Source organism: Heptranchias perlo, chromosome 44 (genome assembly GCF_035084215.1).
Source record: "Heptranchias perlo isolate sHepPer1 chromosome 44, sHepPer1.hap1, whole genome shotgun sequence".
In the NCBI taxonomy this organism is placed as follows: domain Eukaryota; kingdom Metazoa; phylum Chordata; class Chondrichthyes; order Hexanchiformes; family Hexanchidae; genus Heptranchias; species Heptranchias perlo.
In genome coordinates, this window is record NC_090368.1 from 2,988,664 (window position 1) to 3,004,664 (window position 16,001).

Sequence of the window (16,001 nt, forward strand, 5' to 3'; positions counted from 1 at the left end):
GGACGGTGCACAAGAGTATATGTAGAGGAGTACCTGGGTAAAGGATGTGGAGGGGTATCTGTAGTAAGGTTCTGAGGGGTATTAGGGATAGAGTACAGAGGGATATCTGGGGTATCGGGCAGGGGGATGAATTATTGGGGCTGATACAGACACAGGGAGGGCCCCACCCTGGAACAAACACATTGACACATTTACTTCTCTCCTGGTCCTGAAGGAGATGCCAAGATGCTGGGCAGCGAGGATGAAGCTGGCGTCTCGCTGCACTTCATGAACCTGGGCATCAGCTCCACCCCATTGGCTATGGGCAACCCGGACGGGGTGAAGAGCCACACCATTGAGAACCCGCAGTACTTCTGGCAGTCCAACAGCTTTCTCAAGGACAAGGACCACTGTGAGATACCCTTCTCCCTGTTGTAATGGTTAACGGAGGCCGTGCGGATTAGCTGCCACCTCCCATGCAGTGAGTAGCTGGGCCATGCAGACCAGGGAGGCCCCACCATCCACGCCCAGTCTGTTAGCTGGGTCAGCAGATCACAGCCTGGGCGGTGGTTAGAGAAACTGTAATTGGCCTCAGTGCCCTAGGGAGGGAGGTGGGGTGGGGGTGGGGTTCGGGAAATCAGGTGGGGTTCCTCCTCCTGATCACTGTCCAGTGACACCTGCCGCAAGTGTGAGTGGACCTCTGGGTGAGTTTCGGGCCACAGTTCCCTCTTCTGTAGGCATCGGCCGTGGCGCAGTGGGTGGCACTCTCGCCTCTGAGTCATCAGGTCGTGAGCCCCACTCCAGAGACTTGAGCCCATAATCCAGGCCGACACTCCCAGTGCAGTACTGAGGGAGTGCTGCACTGTCGGAGGTGCTGTCTTTCAGATGAGACGTTAAACCGAGGCCCCGTCTGCCCCTCTCAGGTGGACATAAAAGATCCCACGGCCACTATTGCAAGAAGAGCAGGGGAATTCTCCCTGGTGTCCTGGGGCCGATATTTATCCCTTAACCAATATCACTAAACACAGATTATCTGGTCATTCTCACATCGCTGTTTGTGGGATCTTGCTGTTCGCAAATTGGCTGCCGTGTTTCCTACATTACAACAAGAAATACTTCATTGGTGCCCTTAATAACCAAATCAGCCTGTGCTTCCCTCTGCAGTGTCTAGAACAGCTCGGTTTGGTGTGCACGGTGTCTGATGTCCCTTTCAGGGTAGCTCCTCTCTGAGAATTGTCCTTCTTCCCTTCTAGCTGTGCAGCACATCAAGCGGAGAGATATTGTTCTGAAGTGGGAGCTCGGGGAGGGAGCGTTCGGGAAGGTGTTCCTCGCTGAGTGTTGCAATCTGAGCCCGGAGCAGGACCGGATGCTAGTGGCTGTCAAGGTATGGACCAATCCACTGACAGTCCTCGCTGGGGTATGGGAGAGAGAGAGAGAGACAGATAGAGGAAGAGAGGCAGGGAGAAAGGCATGGAGAGATGGAGAGAGACAGATAGAGAGAGAGGAGAGAGACAGATAAAGAGAGAGAGAGACAGAGGATAGAGAGAGGCAGAGAAATGGAGAGTGTTTGACAGTAATGGAGGGAGAGGGAGAGAGAGGAGAAAGAGAGGCAGGGAGATGGAGAGAGAGACAGAGAGAGAGAGGGAGACAGACAGAGAGAAAGAGGCAGAGAGACAGATGGTGATTGACAGAGATGGAGGGAGAGACGGAGAGAGGGAGACAGGGATGGAGAGAAAGAGAGAGTAACAGGGAGAGAGACAGAGCGAGAACGAGAGGGGGAGACAGAGTGAGAGGGCCTATTAGTTGCTCGCAGTAATCTTGGTGAGACTGCATGTTTAACATGTGACTGTGTTTTAGTTGTGTGCCTTGTATTTAGCGACTTTTTCTGATTCCATGACTGGTGTGAACACAGACACTGAAAGAGGCGACAGAGAGCGCCCGCATCGACTTCCAGCGAGAGGCTGAGCTCCTGACCTTCCTGCAGCACGAGCACATTGTGAAGTTCTACGGGGTGTGCACACAGGGCGAACCTCTCATCATGGTCTTCGAGTACATGAAGCACGGAGACCTGAATCGCTTCCTGCGGTAAGCTTGGCCGTGTCTTTCCAACCCGTCCGCGAGGATCGCTCGGGCACCAGATTCATCGTTACAGAGTCTCGGGTCACCTACTGCCACAGCTATTGTACAGAGGGCGGGCCACACACTGTCCTGGACAAGGGAGTGAACTAATTCAAGAGGGAGCTGGACAGATAGCTGGAGGGATGAGGGGTGTGGGATTGTGGGGGACTCTGAGAGCAGCCACACCAGGCCCAGCCTGTTTTGTAAAATTCTTACATTCCTGTGTGAGAGGACAGTGTGTGTCTGTGAGTGTGTGTGTGTGTGTGTGTGTGTGTATATGTTTGCACGAATGCGCATGAGAGTGATTATGTCTGTAAGGGGGTGTGCATGGGTGAGTGAGGATGTGTCTGCATGTCTAAGAGATTGTTAGTAAGATTGAATGAGTATGAGTGAGGGTGTGTGTGAGGGTGTGTGTTAAGGTGTGTGTTTATGAGAGTGTGTGTATGACGGTGTGTGTGCAGGTGTGTTAATGAGGGTGTGAGGATGTGTGTGAGGGTGTGTATGAGGGTGTGTTACATGTGTGTGAGGGTGTGTGTGTATGAGGGTGTGTGTGAGGGTGCGTGTGAGTGTATATGGGTGTGAATGAGGGTGTGTGAGGATGTATATGAAGGTGTTTGTGAGGGTGTGCGTGAGGGTGTGTGTGAGGGTGTGTATTAGGGTGTGTGTGAGGGTGTGTATTAGGGTGTGTGTGAGGGAGTATATGAAGGTGTTTGTGAGGGTGTGCGTGAGGGTGTGTGTGAGGGTGTATATGAAGGTGTTTGTGAGGGTGTGTATTAGGGTCTGTGTGAGGGTGTATATGAGGGTGTGTGTGCGGGTGTGTGTGAGGGTGTGTATTAGGGTATGTGTGAGGGTGTGTGTGTGGGTGTGTGTGAGTGTGTGTGTGAGGGTGTGTGTGAAGGTGTGTGTGAGTGAGTGTGTGTGTGAGGGTGTGAGTGAGTGTGTGTGTGTGAGGGGGTGTGTGAGGGTGTGTGTGAAGGTGTGTGTGAGTGTGTGTGTGAGGGTGTGTGTGAGGGTGTGTGTGAGGGTGTGTGTGAAGGTGTGTGTGTGTGAAGGTGTGTGTGAGGGTGTGTGTGAGGGTGTGTGTGAAGGTGTGTGTGTGTGAGTGAGTGTGTGTGTGAGGGTGTGTGTGAAGGTGTGTGTGTGTGAGGGTGTGTGTGAGGGTGTGTGTGAAGGTGTGTGTGAGGGTGTGTGTGAAGGTGTGTGTGTGTGAGTGTGTGAGTGAGTGTGTGTGTGAGGGTGTGTGAAGGTGTGTGTGTGCGAGGGTGTGTGTGAGTGAGGGTGTGTGTGAGGGTGTGTGTGAGTGAGGGTGTGTGTGAGTGTGTGTGTGAGGGTGTGTGTGAAGGTGTGTGTGTGAGTGTGTGAGTGAGTGTGTGTGTGAGGGTGTGTGTGTGTGAGGGTGTGTGTGAAGGTGTGTGTGAGGGTGTGTGTGAGGGTGTGTGTGAAGGTGTGTGTGTGTGAGAGTGTGTGTGAAGGTGTGTGTGTGTGAGGGTGTGTGTGAGAGTGTGTGTGAAGGTGTGTGTGTGTGAGAGTGTGTGTGAAGGTGTGTGTGAGGGTGTGTGTGAGGGTGTGTGTGAAGGTGTGTGTGTGTGAGGGTGTGTGTGAAGGTGTGTGTGTGTGAGGGTGTGTGTGTGTGAGGGTGTGTGTGAAGGTGTGTGTGAGGGTGTGTGTGAGGGTGTGTGTGAAGGTGTGTGTGTGTGAGGGTGTGTGTGAGGGTGTGTGTGAAGGTGTGTGTGTGAGGGTGTGAGTGAGGGTGTGTGTGTGTGAGGGTGTGTGTGTGTGAGTGTGTGTGTGAGGGTGTGTGTGAAGGTGTGTGTGTGTGAGGGTGTGAGTGAGGGTGTGTGTGTGTGAGGGTGTGTGTGAGGGTGTGTGTGTGTGAGGGTGTGTGTGAAGGTGTGTGTGAGGGTGTGTGTGAGGGTGTGTGTGAAGGTGTGTGTGTGTGAGGGTGTGTGTGAGGGTGTGTGTGTGTGAGGGTGTGTGTGAAGGTGTGTGTGAGGGTGTGTGTGAGGGTGTGTGTGAAGGTGTGTGTGTGTGAGGGTGTGTGTGAGGGTGTGTGTGAAGGTGTGTGTGTGTGAGGGTGTGAGTGAGGGTGTGTGTGTGTGAGTGTGTGAGTGAGTGTGTGTGTGAAGGTGTGTGTGTGAGGGTGTGAGTGAGGGTGTGTGTGAGGGTGTGTGTGTGTGAGTGTGTGTGTGAGGGTGTGTGTGAGGGTGTGTGTGAAGGTGTGTGTGTGTGAGAGTGTGTGTGAAGGTGTGTGTGAGGGTGTGTGTGAGGGTGTGTGTGAAGGTGTGTGTGAGGGTGTGTGTGAGGGTGTGTGTGTGTGAGGGTGTGTGTGAGGGTGTGTGTGAAGGTGTGTGTGTGTGAGAGTGTGTGTGAAGGTGTGTGTGAGGGTGTGTGTGAAGGTGTGTGTGAGGGTGTGTGTGAGGGTGTGTGTGAGGGTGTGTGTGAAGGTGTGTGTGTGTGAGGGTGTGTGTGAGGGTGTGTGTGAAGGTGTGTGTGTGTGAGAGTGTGTGTGAAGGTGTGTGTGAGGGTGTGTGTGAGGGTGTGTGTGAAGGTGTGTGTGTGTGAGGGTGTGTGTGAAGGTGTGTGTGTGTGAGGGTGTGTGTGAGGGTGTGTGTGTGTGAGGGTGTGTGTGAAGGTGTGTGTGAGGGTGTGTGTGAGGGTGTGTGTGAAGGTGTGTGTGTGTGAGGGTGTGTGTGTGAGAGTGTGTGTGTGAGGGTGTGTGTGAGGGTGTGTGTGAGGGTGTGTGTGAAGGTGTGTGTGTGTGAGGGTGTGTGTGAGGGTGTGTGTGTGTGAGGGTGTGTGTGAAGGTGTGTGTGAGGGTGTGTGTGAGGGTGTGTGTGAGGGTGTGTGTGAAGGTGTGTGTGTGTGAGGGTGTGTGTGAGGGTGTGTGTGAAGGTGTGTGTGTGTGAGAGTGTGTGTGAAGGTGTGTGTGAGGGTGTGTGTGAGGGTGTGTGTGAAGGTGTGTGTGTGTGAGGGTGTGTGTGAAGGTGTGTGTGTGTGAGGGTGTGTGTGAGGGTGTGTGTGTGTGAGGGTGTGTGTGAAGGTGTGTGTGAGGGTGTGTGTGAGGGTGTGTGTGAAGGTGTGTGTGTGTGAGGGTGTGTGTGAGAGTGTGTGTGTGTGAGGGTGTGTGTGAGGGTGTGTGTGAGGGTGTGTGTGAAGGTGTGTGTGTGTGAGGGTGTGTGTGAGGTGTGTGTGAAGGTGTGTGTGTGTGAGGGTGTGTGTGAGGGTGTGTGTGAGGGTGTGTGTGTGTGAGGGTGTGTGTGAGGGTGTGTGTGTGTGAGGGTGTGTGTGAGGGTGTGTGTGTGAGGGTGTGTGTGAGGGTGTGTGTGTGTGAGGGTGTGTGTGAGGGTGTGTGTGAGGGTGTGTGTGTGTGAGGGTGTGTGTGAGGGTGTGTGTGAGGGTGTGTGTGTGTGAGGGTGTGTGTGAGGGTGTGTGTGAGGGTGTGTGTGAGTGTGTGTGTGAGGGTGTGTGTGAAGGTGTGTGTGTGTGAGGGTGTGTGTGAGGGAGTGTGTGTGTGAGGGTGTGTGTGAAGGTGTGTGTGTGTGAGGGTGTGTGTGAGGGAGTGTGTGTGTGAGGGTGTGTGTGTGTGAGTGTGTGTGTGAGGGTGTGTGTGAAGGTGTGTGTGTGTGAGGGTGTGTGTGAGGGTGTGTGTGAGGGTGTGTGTGAACCCTGCCACTTAATTACATTCCCGTCCCTTCTACTGCTGAGTGAGAAATGGAGAGGGGACAGGCCGGAATCGCAGCTGGGCTGTGAGTGGAGACACTGGGAGCAGTGGGTGGGGAGGGGCTTTGGGCAGCAGTGGGCTGAAGGAACGAAGAGCGGGAGGTCAGGAGCACTCACTAGTTGAGAAACAACATCAGCCTTTAACTCCAAACAAGAAAATATGCTTTTCCAAATAGAATTATAGCCCTGTCAGGCCCAACAAAAGCATTTGCAGCTTAGTAATTATTGAAATATTGATTAGAAGAGCTGTCTAAGAGGCTTAAACTCAAGTAGATTGACTGTCAGTAGCAAATAAACACTGCGTTTCAGTGAGATCTCGGGGGGATGGCCGTAACACAGAGCTTTGGGCCCATTGCCAAACTTGCTATCAAGGAGATTGTCTTTCAGTCACACTCCAGACAACAACTTGCATTTATATAGCGCCTTTAACATAGTAAAATGTCCCGAGGCGCTTCACAGGAGCGTAAATCAGACAAAAATTTGATACCGAGAGGCAGAAGGAGATATTACGACAGGTGACGGTCAAAGAGGTGGGTTTTAAGGAGCTTCTTAAAGGAGGAGAGAGAGGCGGAGAGGTTTAGGGAGGGAATTCCACAGCTCAGGGCCCAGGCAACTGAAGGCACGGCCGCCAATAGTGGAGCGATGGAAATCGGGGGATGCGCAAGAGGCCCGAACTGGAGGAGCGCAGAGATCTCGGAGGAGGTTACAGACATAGGGAGGGAGGCGAGGCCACGGAGGGATTTGAACACGAGGATGAGGTAAGCATTCGAATAAAAGCTCGGGTCACGTCAGGATCCCACGCAGCAGTCAGCGCTTTCCGTAAGTGGGGGTACGTGGGGCACTCGTGTCCATCAAGAATGCACAACCCTCGCTTCCACCCTCGAGAAAGTGGTAGTTCAGAACCGTCGCCATCTTTGTGGCAACGCGACTCTCGTGCTGACACGGGCGCTTGGAACACGCATCCACGCTTGTACTCGATCTCGCATTGACGACCGCGTTTGAAAGCACTGTGACCTTTCTTGCAGACTCCTGCACATCTCTCTCGGCTCTCTCTGGGGTTTTTGGTTCCATGGGTGACCCCCACCCCGAGTGGCCATTCTTCACGTCTGAGGCTAGACAATGGAGCCTGACACTTGTAGTGAGGCACGGAGGGGATGTCTGGTGCCTGTGGGAGCCCGGACCCCAGCCAGTATCAACGGTGCCCACAGGGGATAGATAGATAGATAGCTTTTTGGCAACCAAAGGTATTAAGGGATATGGGCCAAAGGCAGGTATATGGAGTTAGATCACAGATCAGCCATGATCTTATCAAATGGCGGAGCAGGCACGAGGGGCTGAATGGCCTCCTCCTGTTCCTATGTTCCTAAGGGAGAAGTGGGCAATGAATAAGAGACAGGCCAACCATCCACTACAATAAAAACAGAACAACAGAACACTCAGCAGGCCGGGCAGCATCTGTGGAGAGAGAGAAACAGAGTTAACATTTCAGGTCGACGATCTTTCGTCAGAAGTGGAAGAAGTTAGAGATTTAACAGTTTACAAGCAAGTACAGAGCCTGGGAACGAGGCGGGGAGGAAAGAACAAAAGAGGAGGGCCTGTGAGAGGGTGGAGGGCAGGTGTGATTTAATGGCAAAAAGGACGAGGCAAAAATGGTGGGGGGGGGTTGTTAATGGGAGAAGTAAAGAAACAAAAGATGGGGCTAGAGGCGGTGTAAATGGTAACAGCAGAACCCGCACCAGCACCGGGAAAATGGGAGCAGTGGTTATGGTGTGACGTTGTTGAATTGTCTGTGTGTGTGTGTAGATCACAGGGAGCAGTGGTTATGTTGTGACGTTAAATTGTCTGTGTGTGTGTGTAGATCACAGGTACCAGTGGTTATGGTGTGACGTTAAATTGTCTGTGTGTGTGTGTAGATCACAGGTACCAGTGGTTATGTTGTGACGTTAAATTGTCTGTGTGTGTGTGTAGATCACAGGTACCAGTGGTTATGATGTGACGTTAAATTGTCTGTGTGTGTGTGTAGATCACAGGTACCAGTGGTTATGATGTGACGTTAAATTGTCTGTGTGTGTAGATCACAGGTACCAGTGGTTATGATGTGACGTTAAATTGTCTGTGTGTGTGTGTAGATCACAGGTACCAGTGGTTATGGTGTGACGTTAAATTGTCTGTGTGTGTGTGTAGATCACAGGTACCAGTGGTTATGATGTGACGTTGTTGAATTTTCTGCCTGTGTGTGTAGATCACAGGGTCCTGATGCGACTATCCTGGTCAGTGGCAGTGACCAACCCTTTGGACAACTCAACCTGCCCCAATTGCTGCATGTCGCCAAGCAAATCGCCTCTGGGATGGTGTACCTGGCATCACTGCACTTTGTGCACCGAGACTTAGCCACCAGGAACTGTCTGGTCGATGAGAGCATGGTGGTGAAAATTGGAGATTTTGGCATGTCCAGGGATATCTACAGCACCGATTACTACAGGGTGAGTTATCTAACGACGGCAGCACCAAATCCTTTGCCGTTTTACATTTGTACTCGGCAAAGTGAGGGATGTTATTGTTGGGGAACAGATCACAAGTTCAGCCCCTCTACACTCCCAGGGCAGGTACAGCACAGGTTAGATACAGAGTAAAGCTCCCTCTACACTGTCCCATCAAACACTCCCAGGGCAGGTACAGCACAGGTTAGATACAGAGTAAAGCTCCCTCTACACTGTCCCGTCAAATACTCCCAGGGCAGGTACAGCACAGGTTAGATACAGAGTAAAGCTCCCTCTACACTGTCCCGTCAAATACTCCCAGGGCAGGTACAGCACAGGTTAGATACATAGTAAAGCTCCCTCTACACTGTCCCCTCAAATACTCCCAGGGCAGGTACAGCACGGGTTAGATACAGAGTAAAGCTCCCTCTACACTGTCCCCTCAAACACTCCCAGGGCAGGTACAGCATGGGTTAGATACAGAGTAAAGCTCCCTCTACACTGTCCCATCAAACACTCCCAGGGCAGGTACAGGGTTAGATACAGAGTAAAGCTCCCTCTACACTGTCCCATCAAACACTCCCAGGGCAGGTACAGGGTTAGATACAGAGTAAAGCTCCCTCTACACTGTCCCATTGGACATGGGCTGAAATCCAGCCTGGCCCAAGGCTTTTCAATGATGTGAGATTGGGTGTTACAAGGATTCATAGAATGGATTGTCACAGCTCAGAAGGAGGCCAATCGGCCCATCATGCCAGTGCTGGCTCTCTGAATGTACCTTCCACACGCTGCCTTTTCCCCATCTTCACATCACAAAGTACAGTGGAAAAAAGATCAACTGGAAGTTTGAAATGTCAAGACCTTTTGGTCAAACACCAGCCCCAGACAGTGGGCTGCTCGTAAGGTGGTAACAGACCCGACGCTGCCACCAATTTACCTCAGAGTTCGGCAGGGAAAGTCTCTGTTTGCCGTTATTGATTGTGTTCCAGGCAAGTGGTGGGGCCTGTCGTGCTCGTGGTCTTCGTTCCTGGAGCTACTCCTCGGGGTTGAATCTGACTGTGGCCCGATTCTCGTTCAGGCTTTTAATAGTGACCTTTCTGTGACCCCCCCCCCCTCCCAGCTTCCTGACAGGAAGGGACGTCACTGCCCCTTACCCATCGCTGAACTCCCAGCCAGCAGTGACTTTTGTTCTTCCCCAGTACATCTCTTGAAGGGGCCCCTAGAAGTTGGATCACACTGTGCCCATCTTACAGGCATAAAACGGGTGATTAGGGGTCCAACATGGCGAGCATCATGCACTCATTCAACTCCACCCGCCATTTTGGCACAGGCACCTCCATAGTGTCAGAAAATCGAGGCTCCCTCTGCAAGATTCGATTGCACGTGATTGCAATATGTGGCGGGAATTCTACGATCAGGTTTCTCAGGCCCTCGGCAGCCAAACCTGTCGCCCTTAAAGGGACCGCTGGAGTCTGCCGCCGGAAACGTACGCTTGGAACCATTTTACTTACCTTTTTGTGGAGCTGGGAGGAGGAGTAGGGAGGGCCCATTCCGGCTCCAAGTTAAATTCCAGGACCTCCGCCGACCACCAATCACTCCCCGCCCCCCCCCTTCCCTTCCGGACTCTGGTCGCGACCTCGGCCAATCTTGTCCCCCCCCCCCACCCCCCTCTCCCCGGGGCCAGTGGGTGTCAACAGACTCTCCACATGTGGAGGCCGTCGCAGCAATTAGGGATGGGCAATAAATGCCGGCCTCGCCAGCGACGCCCACATCCCGTGAACGAATAAAAAAAAAAAAAAGCCCAGCCTGATCCGGTGGGGAGGAAGCGATTACCTCGTTTATAACACAGGGGTTTACGACCTAGTTACGTGTGAGGGGTGACCCTACGCGCCTGTGCGGTTGGCGGAGAAGCCGTGCGTCGGAGGCAACAACAGCAACAACAACAACAACAAATTGCATTTATATAGCGACTTTGACGTAGTAAAATGTCCCAAGGCGCTTCACAGGAGCGATTATCAAACAAAATTTCGCACTGAGCCAGATAAGGAGACATTAGGACCGGTGACCAAAAGCTCGGTCAAAGAGGGAGGTTTTAAGGAGCGTCTTAAAGGAGGAGAGAGAGGCGGAGAGGTTTAGGGAGGGAATTCCAGAGCTCAGGGCCCAGGCAGCTGAAGGCACGGCCGCCAATGGTGAAACGATTAAAATCAGGGACGTACAAGAGGCCAGAGCTGGAGAAGCCCAGAGATCTTTTGTGGGGCTGGAGGAGGTTACAGAGATAGGGAGGGGGAGCGAGGGCCATGGAGGGATTTGAAAACAAGGATGAGAATCTTAAAATCGAGGCGTAACCCCATCCCCCCGTCCTCCGACATGCGTTGGCGCATCCCCCACCTCGATAAGCGCAAACTTCAAAAATTGCTGGTTTTCAGACGTTAAAATATTAATTTGGAATAACCGATCGATTTGAGATGAATGGCTCAAGAGGGACTAAATCATAATTTAATTTTAGTCGGAGGTGCCGTCTTTCAGATGCGACATTAAACCAAGGCCCCCGTCTGCCCCTCTCAGGTAGATGTAAAAGATCCCATGGCTCAATATTTATCCCTCAACCAACTAAAAAACAGATTATCTGGCCATTATCACATTGCTGTTTGTGGGAGCTTGCTGTGCGCAAATTGGCTGCCTACATTACAACAGTGACTACACTTCGAAAAGTACTTCATTGGCTGTAAAGCGCTTTGGGACGTCCTGAGGTGGTGAAAGGCGCGATAGAAATGCAAGCTGTTTCTTTTTCTTTCTTTGATGTTTGTGCACCTCCTGCCAGGTCGGAGGCCGAACCATGCTGCCGATTCGCTGGATGCCCCCGGAGAGTATCATGTACCGGAAATTCACCACGGAGAGCGACATCTGGAGCTTCGGCGTGGTGCTATGGGAAATCTTCACCTACGGCAAGCAGCCCTGGTACCAGCTGTCCAACAACGAGGTTAGGGGCCTCTCTCACCCATCAAAAGGGTTGTCCGCGCGCTGGGGTGGGACAGGAGCAGCAGGTCGGGACGTCCGAGGGGAGGGACTGAGTGCACGGACGGTGAGGTAAGGGGACGGTAAACCGTGGCGGAACTGACGCCCTCAGGCACCAAGCTGCCCGTGACTTTTCCGTCCCAACGGGTCGGGCAGGGGGGAGGCCTGGGACGGACCGGGACCCGGAGAGGGTGGGGAGAACAATGGGTTCGTACCGTGCCCAGCTTCCTGCGCCAGGCAGGGCTCGAGGGACGAGAGATTGTCGCTTAAGAGTTTCTAACCAAGGGTTTCTTTTTTAGGCGCAGGTAACGTGTAAAGATGTAAATGCAGGACAGAGACCACCTGAATCAGGCTGTGGGCCGTCCCGCAGTCCTGGTAAACCTCCCTCCTCCAATATCACCAAATAAAACCCTGTCAAACTGCAGTTAGTGGGATCTTGCTGTGCAGAAAATGGTTGCCAAATTTGCCTACATTACGACAGTCATTGCACTTCCAGAAGCACTGGGACATTTCTGAGAAATTGAATAAGATGTTGCATAAGTATCAGTCTTTCTTACTCTCTTTCCTTTTCTCCCTCTCTTTCTCTTGCTCTTCCTTGTGTTTCTTTTCTTTTTTTCTCTTTTTCTCCATCTTTTTCTCTCCCTCCTCTCTCTATCTCTTTCTTTTCCCTTCTCACTTTTTTTTCTTTTTCTCTCTTTCTCTCTCGGTCGCCCTGTCTCTCTCTCTCTCTCTTTCTGTCTTGCTCTTTCTCATGCTCCCCTCTCTTTCCTTTCTCTCTCATTCTCTCTCCTTTCTCTGTCGTTCCTTTCTCTCTTTCTTCCTTTCCCTTTTTCCTCCTTCCCTCCCTCCTGCGCTGGTACTGAAACTGCTTTGACTCAGCAACGGTGGTTCAGCCTGCACTCTCCTTTGCTCACGGCTACCAGCTCCTCTGCCGATCCTCATCGAACTCACACACTCCAACTGTGCGAATAGATGTGGCAGCATGAGCTGAATGGAGCAGTTACTGAACCATCCTGAAATAAATCAGCACTGAAACCTGACCTAGTAACGGTCTGGGCAGCCCAGAGACAGGAGCTCAGTTAATGTTCCGAGGCTCTCATGTTCCATTTACCGAGTGGAATTCTGTGCTTCCCTCTTTAATTTACTTGATTTTTACAGCGCTTATTTAGTGAGGGATAATCACACTGGAGCAGGGGACCTCTCTGCTAGCCATTAATGAGAGGCAGTGGATTGCAATGAGAAGCCGATAGCGCCATCAGCCTGGCCCTAGTTGCCTTGATCGGCAGCCCATGCACCAGCTTAAACACCCACTCTCTCCACCACCGGTGCACTGTGGCTGCAGTGTGTACCATCCACAGGATGCACTGCGGCAACTCGCCAAGACTTCTTCGACAGCACCTCCCAAACCTCTACCACCTAAAAGGACAAGGGCAGCAGGTACATGGGAACAACACCACCTGCACGTTCCCATCCAAGTCACACATCATCCTGACTTGGAAATATATCGGCCGTTCGTTCATCGTTGCTGGGTCCAAATCCTGGAACTCCCTTCCTAACAGCACTGTGGGAGAACCTTCACCACACGGACTGCAGCGGTTCAAGAAGGCGGCTCACCACCACCTTCTCAAGGGCAATTAGGGATGGGCAATAAATGCCGGCCTTGTCAACAACATTCACATCCCCAGAGTGAATATAAAAATTAAGTACAGATGTAGATAGTGGGCGGATATCACAAGATTTCAAATCATTTCACAAATCGTCAAACACCAAAACAAGTGCCAGGAGATTACCAGCAACCTAGCTAGTAAATGCACCCCCCCCTCCACCTCCCGGTGTGGCATTGATCCCATACAGACCAATCGGGCCCCCGATCTGGGCCGAGTTAGCTGATTGAGGTGTTACATCTCACCTCAGTAGTCACTGGGCTAGAGAGGGGAAAAGTCAGCCGGGATTCCTCCTCCCGATCACTGCCACTAAACCCTGCAGGACAATGTGCGTGTGGACGTCAAGTGGAGACAGGGTCATGCTCGGCTGTGATGCACACTGTGATTGAATAGTCCAATTACAGTTAGGAAATGACAATTGGGCAGTTTCTATAACAACAGTTTTATGCCCGGGCAGCAAATTGAATCGCTCCATCTCACTGTCTGGGCTCACACATGAGAAATGGTTCCTTGGGTAAGGCAACAGAGTGCGGCTGATGCATGTGTTGGATAGTTGGGTCTCCAGCGCATTGGGCACTGGTTATGCCAACCCATTGGGTATCTGGGTCTCCAACACATTGGCCACTAGTTGTGCCAATCCATTGGGTATTAGTTATGCCAACCCATTGAGTATTTGGGTCTCCAACTCATTGGGTACTAGTTATGCCAACCCATTGGGTATCTGGATTTCCAACTCATTGGGTACTAGTTATGCCAACCCATTGGGTATTTGGGTCTCAGCTGACAGCTGTAGGATGGCCACTTGGGTGGGGTGCAGAGGGCAGCCAGTGCCTGTGTAACCCATTCCCCAGGAGCAGAAAAAATATGGATTAAAAAAACAATGAGTTGTAGAGGCCACCTTTAATCGCTGACATTGTCCCCCACAGGCCATTGAGTGCATCACACAGGGTCGCGAACTGGAATGCCCAAGGACCTGTCCCAGAGAAGTGTACGACATCATGCAAGGCTGCTGGCAGAGAGAGCCGCAGCAGCGACTGACCATCAAGGAAATCCACAGCAGGCTCCAGCGCTTGGTGAAGTCCCCTCCAGTCTACCTCGATGTGTTGCAGTAGTATCCTTGATGGGGGACAACTGTGTCCCAGAGGAAAGAGACACATTGAGCTGCCTTGTACGGTGAGATCCTGGATGGACATTGCTCGGGACAGTTTGGGCAGACTTTCAAGAGAATTTTACAATCTTTCTCCTCTTTCATTGTAATTAGTACCAAGTCCTGTTTATAAGTATGTTTAATATATGCACCACTAACAGGTTTCCCAATTATTATTATTCAGTTCTATTGGATCAATGTTTAATGCTTCTTCCCCCATAATATTTTGAGCACTGTCTTCGGCAAAGAAACCAAAGAAATGGACCAACCTCTCATTCAGGCAGAGGAACGTTACCAGCTGTTTTTCATCATCTAGACGGTAAACGTATGAATTGGGCACTGTTCTTTGCTCCTGTTGCATGCACTGATTCAATTAAAGTATCTTCCTGCTGTCAGGAGAGTCATCGTGTATCCCTCTGTGACTCCAAACCACCTGGTGTCTGGTTCATTGAGTAGCTAGGCATAGGCTCACAACTAGATATTTAATTCTTCAAGTTGCTGCATATCTGGATCTCCAACCCATCGGGTATCTGGGTATCCAGCCCATCAGGTATCTGGGTCTCCAGCCCATCAGGTATCTGGGTCTCCAGCCCATCAGGTATCTGGGTCTCCAGCCCATCGTGTATCTGGGTCTCCAACCCATCGGGTATCTGGATCTCCAACCCATCAGGTATCTGGGTCTCCAACCTATCGGGTATCTGGGTCTCCAACCCATCGGGTATCTGGATCTCCAACCCATCAGGTTTCTGGGTCTCCAACCCATCGGGTATCTGGATCTCCAACCCATCAGGTATCTGGGTCTCCAGCCCATCGGGTATCTGGGTCTCCAACCCATCGGGTATCTGGATCTCCAACCCATCAGGTATCTGGGTCTCCAACCCATCGGGTATCTGGGTCTCCAACCCATCGGGTATCTGGATCTCCAACCCATCGGGTATCTGGGTCTCCAACCCATCGGGTATCTGGGTCTCCAACCCATCGGGTATCTGGGTCTCCAACCAATCGGGTATCTGGGTCACAAACCCGTCGGGTATCTGGGTCTCCAGCCCATCGGGTATCTGGGTCTCAAACCCATTGGGTATCTGAATCTCCAACCTATCGGGTACCTGGGTCGCCAGACTGTCGGGTACCTGGGTCTCCAGCCCATCGGGTAGCGGAGTCGCCAGCCCATCAGGCGTTTGGGTCTAGACTCATTGGGTGTTTGGGTCTATACTCAATGAGTGTTTGGGTCTAGATTCACTGGGTGTTTGGGTCTTGAATCACTGGGTGTTTGGGTCTAGATTCATTGGGTGTTTGGGTCTATACTCAATGAGTGTTTGGGTCTAGATTCACTGGGTGTTTGGGTCTAGATTCACTGGGTGTATGGGTCTAGATTCATTGGGTGTATGGGTCTAGATTCACTGGGTGTTTGGGTCTAGATTCATTGGGTGTTTGGGTCTAGATTCACTGGGTGTTTGGGTCTAGATTCACTGGGTGTTTGGGTCTAGATTCATTGGGTGTTTGGGTCTAGATTCACTGGGTGTTTGGGTCTTGATTCACTGGGTGTATGGGTCTAGATTCACTGGGTGTTTGGGTCTAGATTCACTGGGTGTTTCAGTCTAGATTCATTGGGTGTTTGGGTCTAGATTCACTGGGTGTTTGGGTCTAGATTCATTGGGTGTTTGGGTCTAGATTCACTGGGTGTTTGGGTCTAGATTCACTGGGTGTTTGGATCTAGACTCACTTGGTGTTTGGGTCTAGATTTACTGGGAGTTTGGGTCTAGACTCACTTGGTGTTTGGATCTAGACTCACTGGGTGTATGCGTCTAGACTCACTGGGAGTTTGGGTCTAGATTCACTGGGTGTTTGGGTCTAGACTCACTGGGTGTTTGGGTCTAG

At 51.7% G+C, this 16,001-nt stretch overlaps 1 protein-coding gene across 1 annotated transcript in view; it reads left to right on the forward strand.

Annotated features, from left to right (window-relative positions):
* The window catches only part of LOC137306739 (high affinity nerve growth factor receptor-like), a 45,568-nt gene extending 31,058 nt beyond the window's left edge, over positions 1 to 14,510 (forward strand). Inside the window, exons 10-15 of the mRNA XM_067976106.1 lie at positions 215 to 391; positions 1,233 to 1,363; positions 1,892 to 2,064; positions 8,060 to 8,300; positions 11,119 to 11,277; positions 13,903 to 14,510. Coding sequence (XP_067832207.1) covers positions 215 to 391; positions 1,233 to 1,363; positions 1,892 to 2,064; positions 8,060 to 8,300; positions 11,119 to 11,277; positions 13,903 to 14,088 — 1,067 coding nt within the window. The 3' untranslated portion in view covers positions 14,089 to 14,510. The remainder of the gene's footprint in view (positions 1 to 214; positions 392 to 1,232; positions 1,364 to 1,891; positions 2,065 to 8,059; positions 8,301 to 11,118; positions 11,278 to 13,902) is intronic.
* The last annotated feature ends 1,491 nt before the right edge of the window (positions 14,511 to 16,001 follow it).